Raw genomic sequence first — 20365 nt, forward strand, 5'->3', positions numbered from 1 at the left:
GAATGTCTCACAGGAGCGTCTATAGAGAAATACTGTTTCTGTCACTGGTGGCTTTGGGACGGGAGAACATCGACGTAGGTGAGTGAGATTAACTAGTGATGTCAGCTGTGACCTCTAGTGTGCTGTAAGAGTTTGAAGGTGATGAAAAGCGATGACGTGAAACGTTCCTAACTCATATCTGTGTCGTCATCATGCAGAGGCCTTCGACAGAGAGTACCACAGCGCATACAACCAGCTGAGCGCGGAGCAGCGCAAGTCTCTGCACTGCATCGATCGCCCGCCTACTCCCAGCGTCCAGTGGTGCCTTAAATGTTTTGGAGCGCCTTTCGTCTGAACTGATCCTCTCAGCAGCAGAGACACAAACTCTTACTGTTCCTGCTTCAACTTTGGGGAACAGGGAGACTTTCGGACATCTCCAGCTGGACGAACATGGTACTGCTTCTTCCGTTTGCCGTGGAAGATGACGTTGGCCGTTTCATGTTTCTTTGCTTTGCTTTAAAGAGGTTTTCCAAGCAGCTGCCTAAAAGTGGAACTGTTGTTGTAAACTTCCTGGAAAGCTGTATTGAATCTCTTCAGACTAGTTGAGTTGCTTTTCCTTACAGAAGCTGTATAAAGCGATTGATCACTGTACAGAATATCTGTGTGTGTGCATGTCAGCAGCTTTGCTCGTAGCCTTTTGCCTCCTTAAATCTGTCGTAGCTATACTCGTATCAGCTCTGTGTGAGACCGTGTACAGACTCTGACTCTAACTTTGTGCACTTTCTGAAGAAGAGTAAGTAAATCAAGTTCACCTGACTTTTTGTACAGTTTAAGGAAATCTCAGTCGAGGTTGCATTTTTGTCAACAACCCTGATTGTTGTGATCAGAGTCTTAATGAATGTTCACATGTACAGGCTCACACTGGGGCTCTGTGCAGCTTTGTGTTGGAGCATCACATTTAAATGGGAGAGGACTGAGGCTTTGGACAATCACTAATTATCAATCACTAAAATAGATTCATAACATTCCAGATGCCCTGTGCTCAAAGCAGGAGTATTGATCTCTGTGATAACACATGTGACAGCAGCTGTTTGGAAAGTAGAGATCATGAAAAACAAAGACATCAATCTGAAGCATGAAGGTGCCACACCACTGATTAAAAACATCAGAGGAACACAGACAGCAGAGGTGTGCTGGCTTCAGTCTATTTTTAAAGCTGCATTTTTAACAGTAACATACTGTGTTTGTTCAGCTAACATGTCTTATTCTGATCATAACTCAGAGCTGTGTCTCTCATTCTCTACTCTAGCACAAAGTGAACCGCGACGGTTCAGACAGGATCTCTTTTATGGTTTACATAAAAGTGCAGAGGGCTCTTGATGAGTGCTGAAACTGTGTCAGGACAGAAGGCCTTTGATATTTGACATTCCACTAAAAACAGTGAAACAGGCGGGAAAACAAAGTGCTGCGATGAATTGTCGGGTAAAGATGGACCTGTGTGTTGACTTGAGTGTGAGTGTGGCGCTGTACTTGTACAGATGAGAAAATGTGTTGTAAAATATTCCATTTGCACTGCATAGATTAGAACCTGCTCTTAACCCACATCAGAATATTAACAATTTACACCATTTTTCATCCAGAAAAAAATCTCAATTATTTATTTTTGTATTGTTGACATTTGGATTGCAGCTGCTGTGCTAACTTCGAGTTTTTATAACTAGCTGCCCCCGTTTTCCCCTTGAATCCGTGTTAGGGGACTCCAGCCGGTGTTGACTTAGTAAATCTCCTCTTGGAGGATGTACAGAAAAGTTTTTTAAAGGTTCTCTTACCGTCCTGTGGAAAGGAAATGAATGTCTACACATAAGTGCGCTGCAATAAATGAGTTTGTGAACTGATTGAAAGTGAAATTTGTCCTTTTTTTGTCTTTGTGTTAAGAAGAGTTTGTATTTATTGCCAGATTTAAACATCTGCCTTTGTAACACTGCTGTAGCTCATTTCTGTTTTCATGGAAGTAGATGTGATCTTAGTGGGGAAAAAAGTTATACTCATGTCAATTTATTTCAAAATCTGCCTTTGTAACACTGCTGTTGCTCATTTCTCTTCATTTCTGTTTTCATGGAAAAAGATGTAAACTTCCTGTCATCCACTGCCAGGAAATCCCATTTCTCCCAAAAGATCCATCCACCCATCCAGTTTTAGAGTTGTGTGGGGCTCGAGCTTATCCTATCAGAGGTATCCCCTGGATGATGATCGGCAGTCTTTCGAGCCTTTTGAGCTCACACAGAGACAGACAACCATTCATACTCACATTCACACCTATGGGAAATTCAGAATAACCTGAATTTTTTAGAAAAAAATGACTTTTTTAAATACAAACACTTGATGGTATGTGTGTGTTAGATCTTTTTTTCTAAAAGCCAATAAATAACAAAACACACATACACAAGTTTTCTTGCACTCATTTTCACTCTAGACCAGGGGTGTCACTCGAGGGGATGCACAGTACAGTAGTGCAATTCATCCTGATCGGTGATTGGTCAAAAGTCTTCTGTGTTTACGTTAAGTTACAGAGTCTGGATTTAGCGGAAATTACACGCTGAATAACGCGTTTTTCTTTGTGGTAAATGTTAGCCGCGCGCTATGACATCTAATGTATTACGCTCATTTCTAGTCTTTTCAGTGGCTACAGCTGCTTTCCGTGGCTCGTTACAAACGATCTGAGATATAGATCCACTTCTGTCTGGCGTAGGCTGCTCACTGGGGCTGGGTATCATCACTGATTTCTATAATCCATTTGATTCCGGTTCTCAAAGTCCTGATTCGATTCAATTTAGCCTCAGACAGTCAGAAATATTATAATTCTGATAATTTATCAGTACTGACTTCATCAGAATTGTGAACATCACAGCAGATCCCTTTGTTTTAAAGTAACTGAGAATAAAACACAGAAAAACATGAAGGAGATTTTCCTGGTCTGGCTTTTTAGAGCAGATAACCTTAAAAATATTCTGCAATATTCTGCAATTTTGCATAATTTAAAGAAGTTTAAATTTCTTCAGTATTGAACAGCAGAAATGAGGCTTTCTTGTCCGAGGTCATTTAAGTGAAAAAAAGAAAAAGACAGCGCTGTAAACAACGGTAGACTGGTGGGTAATAAGCGAATGAATAATGCAGAAAACAGATTTGAGACGGAAAACTGTTCTTGAAGTACACAGACAGAGAGAGAGCTGTGCAGGAAGTGTGATTTTTATCGTGGTGGAAGCAAAACAGCAAAAGTCAGAGGGAATTCATGACGACATTGATCAAATGTGAAGCGTAGTTTGCTGCTTCTTGGCTCGGCGAATTTTGTGTGATGACACAGCCCTCACTTCTAAAACTTGCGCACAGACACACCCCTCACAAGCTTGCCACAGACACACCGCTCACTTCTAAAAGGTGGGGGGATGCACAGTACAGTAGTGCAATTCATCCTGATCGGTGATTGGTCAAAAGTCTAGAGTGAAAGGAGAGGCTTGTGATTGGTGGAAAATGTGCAATGAAGAAGCCTTTTTTTATTCATTCAGTCTGTTGTCTGTTTTTTCTTTATCAAAAATATAAAATTATCGGATTGGATAACGAAGCACTGACAGTGTAAAGCGAAAGGGACCAACCGAGTTATGATCATATTTATGTGAATAGCGACAGGTTTATATTATTATTTCTTTAAACTCATATTCCTGCATCTTTATATTGAATTTGTCTGAAAGTTCTGTTAAAAAAACCCGAATAAGTTAAAAAAAAACAACTAAAAAAAACAAAACACCAAATTATTTAGGGGGGCTTAAGAATATTTTAGGGAGGCTTCAGCACCCCTAAAATAGGCCTAACGACGCCACTGCCGATCACCGAGGCGTGGGTACAAGCAACAATCCAGAATATAATAAAACCAGGCGCACCAGAAAAAGGTTAGCCCACTTAATAAAAACAATTCCACAAAAATAAAAGATGACACCAAAAAGACGAGACAAGACAATCTTTAATAGCTTTAATAAAAGAAATCACACATGCACACCAAACTGGAAGGCTTACATCCCACAAATCAAACTGCAACTCGTGCTAGTGGCAATAGTTCAGGCCTTGATCACAAGCCAGTCTGGCTCCGCACAGGCTGAGATCGGCAACTGAGGCGGTTTCAAGTTCCCAGCACGACACGCGGGCAGAGGATCGCTCCAGCCCGATCACCGAGGCGTGGGTACAAGCAACAATCCAGAATATAATAAAACCAGGCGCACCAGAAAAAGGTTAGCCCACTTAATAAAAACAATTCCACAAAAATAAAAGATGACACCAAAAAGACGAGACAAGACAATCTTTAATAGCTTTAATAAAAGAAATCACACATGCACACCAAACTGGAAGGCTTACATCCCACAAATCAAACTACAACTCGTGCTAGTGGCAATAGTTCAGGCCTTGATCACAAGCCAGTCTGGCTCCCCACAGGCTGAGATCGGCAACTGAGGCGGTTTCAAGTTCCCAGCCAACCCGTTCTCACTCCCAAAGCGTAACATTTTACGCTAGGTGACAAATCGTCACCATATTACGTTTTCGGCTACCCACCACGTTCCTAAATGACGACCTCGGAAAAAGAGGAAATATGAGAACCGTCTGGACTGAACCTACACATGTTCGCTCTTTTTCTTCAAATCGCTTAGAAACACGCTATTTAACATCATTAAAGTCCTGGTTACGGTCTGGAATAAGGTTATGGTTAGGGCTAGGGATACGGTTAGGTTTAGGGCTGGAATACAGGGCTGGAACGTCTATTACCGCGGGAGCGTCATTGCACTGGATTCCAGCCATAACCCACCGCGTACCATAAGAACGCTGAAGGTCTCCTTTCGCGTTCCTCAGGAACGCCGCGGGACGTGAAAAAAAGGTCGACATGTTACGCCTGGGGAGTGAGAACGCTCTGTTCCCAGCACGACACGCGGGCAGAGGATCGCTCCAGCCCGATCACCGAGGCGTGGGTACAAGCAACAATCCAGAATATAATAAAACCAGGCGCACCAGAAAAAGGTTAGCCCACTTAATAAAAACAATTCCACAAAAATAAAAGATGACACCAAAAAGACGAGACAAGACAATCTTTAATAGCTTTAATAAAAGAAATCACACATGCACACCAAACTGGAAGGCTTACATCCCACAAATCAAACTACAACTCGTGCTAGTGGCAATAGTTCAGGCCTTGATCACAAGCCAGTCTGGCTCCGCACAGGCTGAGATCGGCAACTGAGGCGGTTTCAAGTTCCCAGCACGACACGCGGGCAGAGGATCGCTCCAGCCCGATCACCGAGGCGTGGGTACAAGCAACAATCCAGAATATAATAAAACCAGGCGCACCAGAAAAAGGTTAGCCCACTTAATAAAAACAATTCCACAAAAATAAAAGATGACACCAAAAAGACGAGACAAGACAAGAGAGCAGCTCCACCGAGCAGGAGCCCTCAAACCGACTATAGGCAGGCGTCTTGATTCTCCAATTAAGGTTAGGCGATTTGCCACGGAGAGGTGAAGGCAGCAATCAAACCCTAAAACAAAGGATAAATGTAACCTTAGCCTCTTGTAGCTGTGAATGCTAATAAAAGCAGTTCTAACGGCTTACCCCGGAGGCGCTTTGGTGGAGATAACGAGCACCTCTCTCTGCAACGCTGGAATTAAACAGAAACGGCCGCGCTACAACAGGGCCGCAAAACTACACTAAACCAACTTATTGGCAGATAATATTAGTTTTGTTGTATCACATATCAATATTATTTTATTATCAAATTTGGTTATTTTGGTCATTCAAATCTGGCTTCCCCATCACTCACTCACTGATAGATACAGCTTTTGAAAATCTAAGAGCTCTGTTGAAGGACTCTGTGCAGGTTAAAAATCAATGTGTGGAATAATAACAAAGAAAGGTAACCTTTAATTATTTATTTTAATGAACTCATTATCAAACTTTAAACAACATCAACAATGTTTAATCTGTGAAGGCACTGCTGGATGCCGGTTCCCAGCTCTGCGTGGAGGCTGTGCGAACACAGGTCACCGATGGTCTTGGTCACTCAGGCCTGTGAATCCAGTTCCTGAAGAACTCCGTCACCATCCTCTGCAGGAATATCGCAGCAAGCTTCTCTCTGTCACCATAAAGTATCACAGCCAGTCCATCAGTCTCGTCGTAGACGAGGTGGTAACGAAACGACTAACCAACACGCAGGACATACAGCGGAGTGGCAACTTCACCGTGTCCATCCATTTCAGCTTCAAGTCTGTCAGAAGGAAGAACAAATGAGTCAGCTGCAGCAACTACTCGTTAAACGCTGTAACTTAGAGCTCTGTTTGATAGCTGCTGATTCACAACAATAACAGTCTTTATAAATCTGCACCGGTTATCGGGTTATCCAAGGCTTTTATGTGCGAATGTTTGCTTGTGAGAGCAGCTAGCCGGAGTTCAAAGGAGCTGGCCTCGCAGCCCGTCAAGGAATGCGCTGGAAGGAACCAGGTTTCGTAAGATTTGAGTTTCAAACTTTATATACATTTTGAAACTAAAATCCAGTCTTTACTGGTATTGAGCTGATTCTTTTAAAGATGATTTTTTTTTTTGAAATTTGGAAAAATCTGTTAACACAATCATTATGAACAAGCTTTGAAAACCAATGTTGAAACTGTGAGTCTACATGCTGTGAGTCAACTGCCTTAAAGATTCAAGATTCAAGATTCAAAGTGTTTATTGTCATGTAGAAGAAATGGCATTTCTCTGTGCAATGAAATTCTTCCTTTGCTGTCCATACACAAATGCCAAGTTAGGGGAAGGAACAAGATAAATAAGGATAAAAATAAGACAAGACATTAAGACAAGTATAGAGTAAGTAAATAAGTAAAAGTAAAGCGCACAGAGATTCACTGCAACGACTAAACATTGAAAGGAACTTAGAGGGAAAAAACAGCAAAAGTAGAAACAATGAGTCGAAACAAAGTCGCTTACCTTTATTAATAATGCAGATGAAGATAATGATCCTTTTCTTATTTTCTTCTGTTTCAGCTTTTAGAAGCGGGACCAAAGATTGTCTTCTTGTCCTTCTTCCCTGTCAACGTATAAACGGCATAATATTCTAATATGACTACTGGAACGACTTGACCGCAGTCTCAGGCACTAGGCGACTGAGCACAGCACTTCCGCATATGAGCGAGGGGAAACTCCTTGCACGCATTGTTCGATCTTTGCTCTCTCTTCTCCCCTTTTCTCAGGTAGATGTTATTTTAACAACTGAAAATATGAAATAAACACACATGTAAGCCAAGACTCTAAAGAAACAGCGTTGTTGTTGTTCGGTTTTTCATTTCGCCATTTGTTGATTCACTCGAAGAGCAATTAACGTAATATGGGTCAAGTGATCAGTTTGATATCTTCTGTGATACACCGTCATATTTACATTATTTGTACAGTACGAATGATTTGCTTTGGTACCTGGTCAAAATCAAGCTCTCCTCTGTCTGCCCGGCTGCACTTCTTCGCCCTCGCTCACACGCCTAATGCTCAGTCGCCAAGTGCCTGAGCTCAGATCATACCAAAATTAGGGGGAATTAAGGACTGTGCGCTATGTGCTTTGAATATTGTGTGTAGTTTTTGTCTTATACAGTTGTCAGTCGGGCATCCTACACTCCCAAAGACCCCGGGCTTCTGAAAAAACAACCCGGGTTTAAGCCCAGTAATACATCCCCACATTGCACAGTAAGAGGGGTCTGAGAGCTAAGAGGTAAGTAAGAGAGTGTGCAAGACTCGTCTCTCTCTAAGGGGAGAGACACTGACAGATCTCACATACTCATCCCCTTTCTTACGATGCACAATTGTGCACTAAGTGCGATAACTTACCGACGACTCATATCAGAATATTATGCCGTTTATACGTTGACAAGGAAGAAGGGCAAGAAGACAAACTTTGGCCCCGCTTCTAAAGGCTGAAACAGAAGAAAATAAGAAAAGGATCATTATCTTCAGCATTGTTAATAAAGGTAAGCGACTTAAGTTCATTGTTCCCACTTTTGGCAAACTTGAGCCCTTTTAGCTTTCCCAAGTTCCCTTTAACGTTTATTTGTTTCACTGAGTCAGCTGCCGTGTGCGCTTTTGAAGGTGGGAAGCTTTCTTTGAATTTTTTTCAGTGTTGTTAGTTCAACAGAGAGAACTGATCATTAGACTGGGACTAGGACAAACGTTACTCCTCGGGCTCTCAGTCTTTAATCACACTTGTGAACTTGTCAAAGGGGGTTGGGTTATTATAAAATCAGGAGCGTTCATTGTTTGGGATGAAGAAAGTTTTTATGTGATCCTTGACTCATCTGTGATTTGTTTTCTTTCTGCAGGGTTTGAAGCCGTAATGGATGGAGACGGTGAAGGAGCCGCTCGGGCACAGCTGTGTGTCCTGCAGCTGCGCTCCTTTCACCTGCATCTCTACTACGACCAGACTGACGGGCTGGTTGCCATGCTGTACAGAGGGACACAGAGGCTTGCTGTCGTATTCTTCAGAAGAGTCCTGACGGCGGTCATCCAGAATGGGGATCGCAAGCATAGCAGTGTGTGACCGAGACCGTCAGAGCCTGAGCTTACATGGAGAAACCAGCCGCCTTACCTCAATATGACATGGGCAGTTGGAGTTTGTATCTTTGTAGGCCTATTTGTATTTTTAATCCCATAAATAAATGAATATTATAAAAACACACATCAGTTATCTTTCATTTTATTAATCCATGCACCAATTTTTGTTCTAGAACCTGAAGAAGTCGCCAATAGGCTAATAAAATGTAATAAAATGTAATAAAATGTTCTTTGTCATCTTTTCCAGCTTTAATGCGCATCTGCGCCAAAAGTAGGCGATTAAAAAACACGTCAAAAATATGAAAGTTTACTTCTAATATAAATTTGGGAAAAACTAATGGATGTTAATGTGTAGTTCTCAGAATAATTAACCCTCTAGTGCAGAGCACTATTAAACCCATGTTCACGGTATAGTTTTTTAAAATTAAATACAAAGCACCAAAGATCAACAATTATTTGTGAATTGTGGACAAAGCTTCAGAGAAAGTGGCTTCTTTCTGAAGGGGGCTGGGCAGCCAGTCTCTCTCTCTCTGTCTGTGTGTGTGTGTCTGAAGAAGCAAAAGTCTGAGGAGTTTGGATAAAAGGCAAGAAGCAAACAAAACCAAACCACAGGTTGTGGTTTGGTTTTGTTTGCTTCTTGCCATTCCCCAAAAAATGGCAAGAAGCAAACAAGTGTGCAGGCAGAGTTTTTTCGCATTTGTTTTCCCCTCTTTCGTCAAAACCTGTGGGTTTGTAGGCAACCTGTGGGTTTGTAGGCAACCTGTGGGTTTGTAGGCAACCCTGAACACTGAAAACCTGTGGTTACAAACCACAGGTTGCCTACAAACCCACAGGTTTTGACGAAAGAGGGGAAAACAAATGCGAAAAAACTCTGCCTGCACACTTGTTTGCTTCTTGCCATTCCCCAAAAAACCTTAGACTTTTGCTTCTTCAGACACACACAGACAGACAGAGAGAGAGACTGGCTGCCCAGCCCCCTTCAGAAAGAAGCCACTTTCTCTGAAGCTTTGTCCACAATTCACAAATAATTGTTGATCTTTGGTGCTTTGTATTTAATTTTAAAAAACTATACCGTGAACATGGGTTTAATAGTGCTCTGCACTAGAGGGTTAATTATTCTGAGAACTACACATTAACATCCATTAGTTTTTCCCAAATTTATATTAGAAGTAAACTTTCATATTTTTGACGTTTTTTAATCGCCTACTTTTGGCGCAGATGCGCATTAAAGCTGGAAAAGATGACAAAGAACATTTTATTACATTTTATTACATTTTATTAGCCTATTGGCGACTTCTTCAGGTTCTAGAACAAAAATTGGTGCATGGATTAATAAAATGAAAGATAACTGATGTGTGTTTTTATAATATTCATTTATTTATGGGATTAAAAATACAAATAGGCCTACAAAGATACAAACTCCAACTGCCCATGTCATATTGAGGTAAGGCGGCTGGTTTCTCCATGTAAGCTCAGGCTCTGACGGTCTCGGTCACACACTGCTATGCTTGCGATCCCCATTCTGGATGACCGCCGTCAGGACTCTTCTGAAGAATACGACAGCAAGCCTCTGTGTCCCTCTGTACAGCATGGCAACAAGCCCGTCAGTCTGGTCGTAGTAGAGATGCAGGTGAAAGGAGCGCAGCTGCAGGACACACAGCTGTGCCCGAGCGGCTCCTTCACCGTCTCCATCCATTACGGCTTCAAACCCTGCAGAAAGAAAACAAATCACAGATGAGTCAAGGATCACATAAAAACTTTCTTTATCCCAAACAATGAACGCTCCTGATTTTATAATAACCCAACCCCCTTTGACAAGTTCGCAAGTGTGATTAAAGACTGAGAGCCCGAGGAGCAGAGGCGGAGCCAGACATTTGAAACACCCGGGGCTTAGCCCTAAAGGGTAGTATGCATGTGGGATTTTTTTTATTTTTTTTTTGGGGGGGGGGGGGGGGGGGGGGGGGGGGGTTAGAAATGACTGAAAGATTAATAGGCTCTGTTTTGAGTTTTGTTCAAAAAAGAATGACTTCATATAGGGAAAAATATATATCACATATCCAGGACACCTTAAACTAGTTTTTTAATTAAGCAGCAAGGCAGAACAAAGTCGGGCCTGTATCAAGACATGAGGACTAAACCCCAATTCAACCAGACCCAGAACTGATCCAGAGTTAAAACAGGACTACAACAGTTCAAAATCAGGACTACTGAGGATTTAACAAAGACAAAACCAGAATCAGAACTAGATGATAGTAGCACTAAAATCATCATAGACCTGCACTACACTTGTTTTTTAATTCTACCAAAGTACAATATTTAGATTTAGAAAAGTTTATATAATTATTTAGCCTTGTTGTGCAAACAAGCCTGCATAACTTAATAAATATAGAATTTGAAAAATAGCAAACCTAAAAAGAAACACTAGGTACGAGATACGTGAGTACCTATGATACCGTGATACTTTTGGTAAACAACCATTTGACTAACATGTGTGTCTCACCTGCTCTTGTTCATCTCTGTTCTGTCCTCATTCTCCTCTCTCTCTCCCTCTGTTCCTCTCTCTCCCTCTCTGCTCCTCTCTCTCCCTCTTTGTGCTGACAATCATCAAATATACAGTTGAAACCAGATATTTATGTACTCTTCAGATCAAAACACAAACACTTTTTTAATTGTAACATCAAATCAGACTAAATGTTTATTTTTTTAGATTGATCAATATAAAAACATATTTGTTAACTTTAAGAGTAAAGAGAGAAACTATCTGTATTTCTTAATTGCAAATGGCACCAAATTGTATTCAAAATTGAGCCACACTTATGGAGCTCCACAGTTCTTTTCCTGGTGTTTTGGTTGACATCTCTTGATGTTCCCATGTCAAAGAAGAAGGCTCTGTGTTTTGCCTTATATGCATCCACAGCTGTGCCACCAGTTTACTCACATGGACTCTACTAACCTATCAGAAGCTTCTTCTTAGATTTTCAAAAGCTGTATCCATCAGTGAGTGAGTGATGGGTGTTATGGATAGGCGTAGCTTTGGGTCACGTGGTGTCTGTAATATATCACCTGTTCACGGCCCGAGGGAAATTTTGTGAATGAGTGGGTGATGGGGGAAGTCGACTTTTGCTGACCGCTCAAGCTTGGAATGTTTTTGATCACTGTTTTTCTACGGATTTTAAGGATTTGATAACAAATAAAAGAGTTTTAACTTGGAACTTTGACTAACGTTTTAAACAGCGGGCGCGTCAACATTATTCCCCTATTCAGCTGCTCGGCGACTCAAAGGCTTGAAAGTCGCCAATATTTGTCAGCAAAAAGCGCGACGGCAATGGAGCGTCCCGCAATCAGCGCTGAATAAACGCCGACGCGAGCCCACACACCGCCACCACTACACCCATAAAATCGGCTAGTCTGACGGATAAGGAGAAGACGACGGTGGTATGTAAATTGTGTTTTTGTGCTGCGTATTGTTTGTTTGAACGCAGTTTGGATTCTGACCATACGAAGATGTTTTTGTGACACGCCCACCGCTACGTTTGCTATTCGGTTTGGTGTGTGTGTGTGCTGTGGCTCTGCAGGCGTTCACCTGAGTTTGAAGGAATTGCTGTTGCCTTTGTTTTGGATTTTGGCATGCTGCTTATGTTGAATGCTTAAAATGAGTGGATCACAGGCTGCATCTGTTGTTGGAAAAACTGAAAAGGATAAAAGAATAACTTCCCTCACTGAGAAAGCTCTTGCAAACAAAATTGAAACCATCCAAACAGATCGGAAAAGGCATGTAAACAAAATGAAAAGTGTTATTATGTCTCTTAAAGAGCTAATGAAAGATGATAAAAATCATTCACAAGTCAAAAAACAGTTTGATGAGTTAACACACCTGTTTAAGGATTCCAGTGCATTGCATGAATCTTTACTTTCTCTAATCTCATTTGATGAGAAAGATAAACAAAATACATGGTTCTCAAGCATCTCTAAATACAATAAAGGGTTTATGGAGGATGTTAACATATGGCTTTCTGAAACTGATAAACATTCAGGGAGGCCATCATCTGACAAGGCACAGTCACAGGAAACTTCCCTGGGAGGAGAAGTGGAGGTTCGAGAGCACACTGGAAAAGAACCACAATTATCTCTTAATCCTCAGAACGATGTTAATGATGACGTGTTGCCATCCGACAGTGTGTCAAATCAAGGCAGTAGGTCAAGCTCAAGAGTATCATCTACTTCATCTGCATGTCTCAGGGCAGAAGCTGAAATGGCCGCCTTGCTCGCACGTCAACATATGCTGAAAGAAAAACACTCTCTTGAAGAACAAGAGGAACAATTGAGGAGAAAGAAAGAACAACTTCAGCTTGAAGCAGATATAGCTGCAACTGTTGCAAAGGTGAACGTGCTGAGAACTGGATCCGCTATGCGGAGCGTCGCTTCACGGAAATCTAATGGAATGGAATCATATTTTAAAACAAAGGGAAACAGCCTTGAAATTCTTAATGCGGATGCAGAGACTTTTGTTCCTCAGACGCTTACAAAAGGAAATGCAATCACTGGGAATGCAGAGCTTCAAGTAAAAACAGTGCAACAGAATATCAAAAGGGAAAGGCCTGCACCAGCTTTTATGGGGCCTTCTGATGCTTTTGGATCAATTCCACCTTTGCCTAAGCCACAAGCTGCTTTTCCAGTAGCCAATGAAAATCTGTTGTCCATTATGGAAAAACAAAATGAATTAACTTGTATGTTGGTCCATCAGCAAGGTCTTTCTTCACTGCCCAAAAGGGAGATTCAAACCTTTGATGGTGACCCTTTACATTTTCAGGCCTTTATGCGCTCGTTTGAACAGGTCATAGAAGCAAAGACTGGCGATGCTGGTGACTGTCTGCATTATCTTGCACAGTACACCAAGGGGCAGCCCAATGAACTTGTTAAAAGCTGCCAACATATGTCTGGAAGTGCTGGATATGTAAAGGCAAAGACTCTGCTGTATGAGCACTTTGGGAATGGATTGCATCTGCCTATTTGAACAAAGTTCACTCATGGCCACTGATTAGATCGGAAGATGGAAAAGCTCTTCAGGCATATTGTTTGTTCTTACGTGGATGCTGCAATGCAATGGAAGAGATTAATGATCTCTCTGAATTAAATACACCTGCCAATATGCTTGCTGTGATTAGAAGACTGCCATATAAGTTAAAAGACAAATGGCGAACAGTAGCATATGACATTCAGGAGAGGCAACATCGCAGAGCCGCATTCATTGACATTGTTTCCTTCCTTGAGCGTCAAGTTAAAATTGTAACAGATCCCATCTTTGGAAATCTATGTGACGTTCCAGCAACACATCTAGCAGCCAAGGGCAGCAATGGAGGGAAATGTTCTCCACATCTAAAAGCTAAAGGACGTAGCTTCGCCACAACAGTCTCTGACGTCGAGAGACAGAATCAGATAGAGGCTCAAGATCGTCACAGCACTGTGAAGGCTTGTTTTTTCTGCAAAGGCGGACACACACTGGAGTCATGTGCTCTGCTTGATAAGAAACCTCATGATGAGAAGATTTCTTTTCTTAAAAAGAACCGCATTTGTTTTGGCTGTTTGTGTACTGGGCACATAAGCAAAGAATGCAGAAAACGCCTTTCATGTAAAATCTGTGGCCTCCGACATGCAAGTATACTCCATATCCACCACAAAGAGAAGAATGAAGTCAAACCTAATAATGAGGCAGATAACATTCCTGTTACGATCCAGACTAGTGGTCTTACTGGGGCCGGTGAACAGGACTGTAAGCTTGCCATTGTGCCAGTTAAAGTAAAATCAAAGAGATGTCAAAGAATAGTGGAAACGTATGCCTTTCTGGACCATGGGAGTTCAGCATCCTTTTGTACAGTGGGTCTTATGGACAAGCTGAATATTGCTGGGAGGAAGACAAAGATTCTCCTGCGCACCATGGGACAGGAGAAAGTGGTGGACAGTTTCATTGTACCTGAACTTGAAGTTGCTGGATTGGACAGTGACATGTACTGTGATATGCCTAACCTCTTCACTCAGCATAAAATGCCTGTAGATACTGGTAACATCCCAAATCAACAGGACCTGGATGACTGGCCACATTTGAAGCACGTTCATTTGCCAGAAATTAAGGCCAATGTTGAGCTTTTGATTGGCATGAATATTCCCAGAGCTCTAGAACCTTTGGAGGTCATCCGGAGTGTAGGTGATGGACCCTTTGCCATTAGGACTGTGCTCGGCTGGACTGTGGGCCACTTAATCGAGAATGCTGTGGAAGGCCAGGATGTTTGGCAACAGTTACCGCCAACAGAGTTTCTGCTGTCATACTGGACAAGCTATGGAAACAGCAGTTCAAGATGGATTTTCCTGAGAGCAGCAATGATGAACAGATGGGGCTGTCAAAGGAAGACTTGAAGTTCCTGGAATTGGCCAGCAAGACGGTGACTTTGGGGGATTGGCACTACAGCATTGCCCTGCCACTAAAAGACCGAGACATAAGAATGCCTGACAACCGTGCAATTGAGCAACGAGCCTTAGGTTTGAAGAAAAGGTTCATCAGAGATAAAGACTTTCACAAAGACTACACTGCCTTCATGACAGATCTTATATCTAGAGCATATGCAAAGAGAGTCCCAGTCACAGAATTAGAGCGCCAGAAATGGGGAAGGATTAAACGCAACTTCGTTCCCGGAGATGTGGTCCTTATAGTGGATGATTCTGCACCTCGTGGTTCCTGGATCATTGGGAGAGTCACCGGAGCTGCACCAGATGAAAAGGGGCTTGTGCGTCAGGTCTGGATTAAGACCCCAACCAGCCATGTGTGCAGACCCATCACAAAGATATGCCTTCTTCAGGAGGCTTCTGACCCATGACTATGACATTTTTGACACAGTGTGACATAACTAACTTTGAATTGACTTTAATGTTATGAGATGTACATTACAGACTGACTATATTTAGGCTAAGTGCTGGTAACCTCTGGCCTATGACTGACTGACCATGTGCAGACAGAAGAAAAGAAGAGAAGACATGAGAAAATAACTTTGGTGGACTTTTTGAGTATGTTATGTTGTCTCACTGGGTGTTTGTGATATGATGAAGTGTGTGTTGTGAGTTGTGTTGTTGGATGTGTAATTATTACTGTAAAAATGTAATAATTAGGAGCCGGAATGTTATGGATAGGCGTAGCTTTGGGTCACGTGGTGTCAGTAATAGTGATTGCTATATCACCTGTTCACGGCCCGAGGGAAATTTTGTGAATGAGTGGGTGATGGGGGAAGTCGACTTTTGCTGACCGCTCAAGCTTGGAATGTTTTTGATCACTGTTTTTCTACGGATTTTAAGGATTTGATAACAAATAAAAGAGTTTTAACTTGGAACTTTGACTAACGTTTTAAACAGCGGGCGCGTCAACATTATTCCCCTATTCAGCTGCTCGGCGACTCAAAGGCTTGAAAGTCGCCAATATTTATGGGGAAGCCAGATTTGAATGACCAAAATAACCAAATTTGATAATAAAATAATATTGATATGTGATAAAACAAAACTAATATTATCTGCCAATAAGTTGGTTTAGTGTAGTTTTGCGGCCCTGTTGTAGCGCGGCCGTTTCTGTTTAATTCCAGCGTTGCAGAGAGAGGTGCTCGTTATCTCCACCAAAGCGCCTCCGGTCCTGGGGTAAGCCGTTAGAACTGCTTTTATTAGCATTCACAGCTACAAGAGGCTAAGGTTACATTTATCCTTTGTTTTAGGGTTTGATTGCTGCCTTCACCTCTCCGTGGCAAATCGCCTAACCTTAATTGGAGAATCAAGACGCCTGCCTATAGTCGGTTTGAGGGCTCCTGCTCGGTGGAGCTGCTCTCTTGTCTTGTCTCGTCTTTTTGGTGTCATCTTTTATTTTTGTGGAATTGTTTTTATTAAGTGGGCTAACCTTTTTCTGGTGCGCCTGGTTTTATTATATTCTGGATTGTTGCTTGTACCCACGCCTCGGTGATCGGGCTGGAGCGATCCTCTGCCCGCGTGTCGTGCTGGGAACTTGAAACCGCCTCAGTTGCCGATCTCAGCCTGTGCGGAGCCAGACTGGCTTGTGATCAAGGCCTGAACTATTGCCACCAGCACGAGTTGTAGTTTGATTTGTGGGATGTAAGCCTTCCAGTTTGGTGTGCATGTGTGATTTCTTTTATTAAAGCTATTAAAGATTGAAGTTTTAGTTTTTATGATATGTAGCGAGCCTGACGCTCAGAGTCCTTTTACTCTTTTAACGTATTGCTCTGGTTTATTTCAGTGAACAGAGGCAAGTCTGGCAAGTCTGTCAGTCTGGCCTGGGACGCTACATTTTGTTTTCTAATATTTCATCTATTTTCACTATAAACAAAATTATTGATATTGGAGCCAACCTGCGTCGGTGTGCATCCTTGAATCTGTGCGGCCTCTCTTATTCCTTTAATCTATTTTCCTTAAATAGGAATTTCCTGGGGGTGAAATTCCCCTTGGTGGCGTTGTCATTTTATTACCATTTCTTTTATAACCCCGCCGACCACTTGGTCACACTAATGTAGTGGCAGCAGGGCTCTGAGTATGTTGTTCACTCAATAGCAGGAAAATTGAGAGAGACACACACCAAAAATGGGATTTACGAAAAATGATAATTAAAAACACGGAAATGTAAAATAATTAATGTAAAATAATGTAAAATAATTAATAATGTTTATAAAATGATAACAAATTAACAAGTTGTTTTTTCCATATATTTTTATTGAAATTTTTTATAGTATAATACAAACACATGTTGAACACCCTCACATTCACACCTCCATCCATACATCAGACCTGCCTACATCACATTCAAATGTAGAAATGAGCATAGTTCTCACAGTAATACAAAAATACAAGTTGTTGTCGATATTCATTTTTTATTCTACATGCATTTAATTGGATGAGAGCTTCTTTCCGTTGCTTCCTTATTTTCTTAAGTGTTTCATCTATCAGTTGGATTATAGGACTTGGACTTGCTATTTCCTGAGCCAAATTGGGCTAAGTTCACACTGCAGGTCTTGATGCTCAATTCCGATATTTTTTGATCAAATCTGATTTTTGTCTGCTTGTTCACGCTACAAATAAAATGCGACAGCAAACGCGCTCTAGTGTGAACGGCCCGCATGCGCTCTGTGTAGACCCACAGAGAGAGAGAGAGAGAGCCCAGAGAGCCAGGCGTGCCAGAGAGAGAGCCCGGCGTGCCAGGCGTGCCAGAGAGAGAGCCCAGAGAGCCGGAGAGCGAGAGAGCGAGAGAGCATGAGGTAGATCTCATCACCCTTCTCCGCGTATGAGGAGGTGTATGCAAACTCCGCGTGTATGGAGGCAGGGCCCGGGAAGAGGCCTCTTCTCGGCAGTTCCTGCCGGGCCCTGCCTCCATACACGCGGAGTTTGCATACACGCGCAGAAGACTCCGCCCTGGCAGGTATAAAAACAGGCACACTTCACTCCTTACACCGGCTCAGACAAACCTCGGCGACGCTTATAGAGGTCGAAAAAGAAGAAATAAGAAACGGATTATTATTGTAAGCATTGTGGATAAAGGTAAGATTGACTTTTGATTTCAAATACAAAACCTTGAAGGTAGTGTTTGTACGTTAAACAAAACTTGTCCGTAATGATAGTGTTAACAGATTTGTCCAAATTTAAACTTAAAAAAACAAATCAGCAAGTTGCAGTAAAGACTGCATTTTAAAAAAGGTTCTTTGAAAAACCATTAAAGGTGCCCCAAAGAACCATCAAGAAATGGTTCTTTAGTAGAGAGGGGGGGACACCGTGCGCCTACACACCCATACTTGTGTATAAAAACTGCTGAAAGCAGATATTTGAGACCACCTCAATTTCCCGTACATCTGCGCACTCTCTCCTTTTCCTGTATCCTCACAGAGTTTAATGTGACGGAAGCCACAATTTTTTTTCAACCGCAACGCTTAATCCCACTCTTTTACATGTTCACTTAAAAAAAATGCTGTCAATACCGACGATATTGATTTATAAATGATAAACTAATAATCTTGTCAACAAAGTTCTTTATTTGGAGCACATTTCTACGAGAAAGATAAGTTACTGAAAAGGTGCTTGCTCTGTGGCAATATCGTAGGCAACAATTCTGGTTTAGATTTATAATGCAGCCAGTTTCACTGCAGTGAACCCTTGAAACAGAAGGATCTCTAATAAAGGGAATTAACTTAAGGATTAAATGTACTGGTTTAACGTTGTTCCTAAGTTTGGTTGACTTTTGCCTGTTAGCTGCTCCAAGTTTCCTTCAGGTTTACTTGTTTAAAAGGTACTACAGTGTTTTCTTTGACGTGTCTGCAGCTATCGCTGACTGTGACTTATGGTTTGTTCTTCCCTCTAACAGACTTGAAGCTGCAATGGACGGACACGGTGAAGATGCCACTCCGCTCTTTGTCCTGCCTGTGGGTTCCTGGTTTCGTTTCCATCTCATCTACCACCAGACCGACGGACTGGCTGTGATACTTTACGGTGACAGAGAGAAGCTTGCTGCGATATTCGCGCAGAGGATGGTGACGGAGTTCTTCAGGAACTGGATTCGCAGGCCTGCGGGACTTTCAACACAGTCCTCTGGTGACGCCTGATGGCCAAAAGTATGAAGAGCAGCTTGAATATGGGGCGCCGTTTGTAAAGTGAAACATGCTTCATTGTGACGAGTTCACAATTCTCTCTGATATTGAGCTGCCGTTGCTTTGCTTTTTGGGAGGTGAAAAAAATGTTACGTCTATTTGTTTAGTAGATAAATTTGGTCAATAAACGTTGCTTATGCGCCATGGTGTGGTCTTTCTTTGCTTGTGACTTCTTGATGTTGGTAAATACAATACATGAAAAATACATATAATATACATATAATAATGTACAACAGATTATGGAGTACGCTTCTGCTGTGAGGTCCTGCCTCCATGAACTCATGCAATTAATCACTGGACAGAAAGACCGCTGTGTGTATAAATAATATGATACTGGGCCAATTTTCTTATACATATGTTTGACCAGGAGGTAGAACTGAAAAGGGAGAATGCTTATGAACTTGTAAAGTAAAAACGTGATGCATTTAAGGTTATCCGTTTGGTTTTTGTTTGAGAAGAGAATTTGTTCCACTGTGTGATGGTCGAGTTTCTTTTCTTGGAGATAATTTCTCCTGCATTAGAGGAAATGTGGAACAAAGAGGCTGGAGAGCCCAGAAACTGCAATGCAAGTTGGTAGAGATGCAGGTGTACGGTCTTCCTGGTGTCACAGACGATCAGCTAAAACTATTAAACAAATTAAATTGCTGCCATTTTTGTACAATAATATTTTAAGATTATTTTACATATAAAATATATATTTTTTATTATATTAAATTTAAAGCATCAAATTGAAGTCTTTCTAAAGTTATTTAATGATATTATTATTATGAAAAGTACATTTTTGTTATGTAATGTTCTCTATATTTTCAGAGAAAATAAAAACGCAAAAATGGTGTTACAGGGAGATTTATAACAATAACTAAATATGCAGTTTTTACAGTTTTCCCAAGCTGTAAAAATTACAAATGAAACAATAAATAAAAACTAACACCTGCTCCTTTTATGCTACTTTACACTGCCGTAGTACTCACACACACACACACACACACACACACACTGGGTTTTAAAGAAAACACATTAAGAACAGCTATATTAGAATTATATTTCAAATATGACAAAATGCTGATTTTACAGCAGCAAAAATATTGTA

General features: G+C 41.5%; 1 protein-coding gene and 1 long non-coding RNA gene across 6 annotated transcripts in view; one reads left to right on the plus strand and one right to left on the minus strand.

Annotated features, from left to right (window-relative positions):
* The window catches only part of LOC309702945 (DENN domain-containing protein 4C-like), a 38738-nt gene extending 36864 nt beyond the window's left edge, over nucleotides 1-1874 (plus strand). For all 4 annotated transcript variants that reach the window (XM_082527592.1, XM_082527595.1, XM_082527594.1 and 1 more), the window contains 2 exons: nucleotides 14-78; nucleotides 198-1874. In XM_082527592.1, coding sequence (XP_082383718.1) covers nucleotides 14-78; nucleotides 198-334 — 202 coding nt within the window. In that variant the 3' untranslated portion in view covers nucleotides 335-1874. The remainder of the gene's footprint in view (nucleotides 1-13; nucleotides 79-197) is intronic.
* Nucleotides 1875-5933: 4059 nt separating this feature from the next.
* LOC309702960 lies at nucleotides 5934-7776 on the minus strand. Of its 2 annotated transcripts, XR_014275800.1 has the most exons (3): nucleotides 7478-7776; nucleotides 6995-7276; nucleotides 5934-6278 (listed from the first exon to the last, which is right to left on the minus strand). It is a non-coding gene; the product is annotated as an uncharacterized lncRNA (long non-coding RNA). The 2 variants fall into 2 exon arrangements; XR_014275801.1 differs by having other exon boundaries at nucleotides 6995-7776.
* Between the last annotated feature and the right edge of the window lie 12589 nt (nucleotides 7777-20365).

The sequence above is a fragment of the Aulonocara stuartgranti genome, assembly GCF_965226115.1.
Source record: "Aulonocara stuartgranti genome assembly, chromosome: 3".
Classification (NCBI taxonomy): domain Eukaryota; kingdom Metazoa; phylum Chordata; class Actinopteri; order Cichliformes; family Cichlidae; genus Aulonocara; species Aulonocara stuartgranti.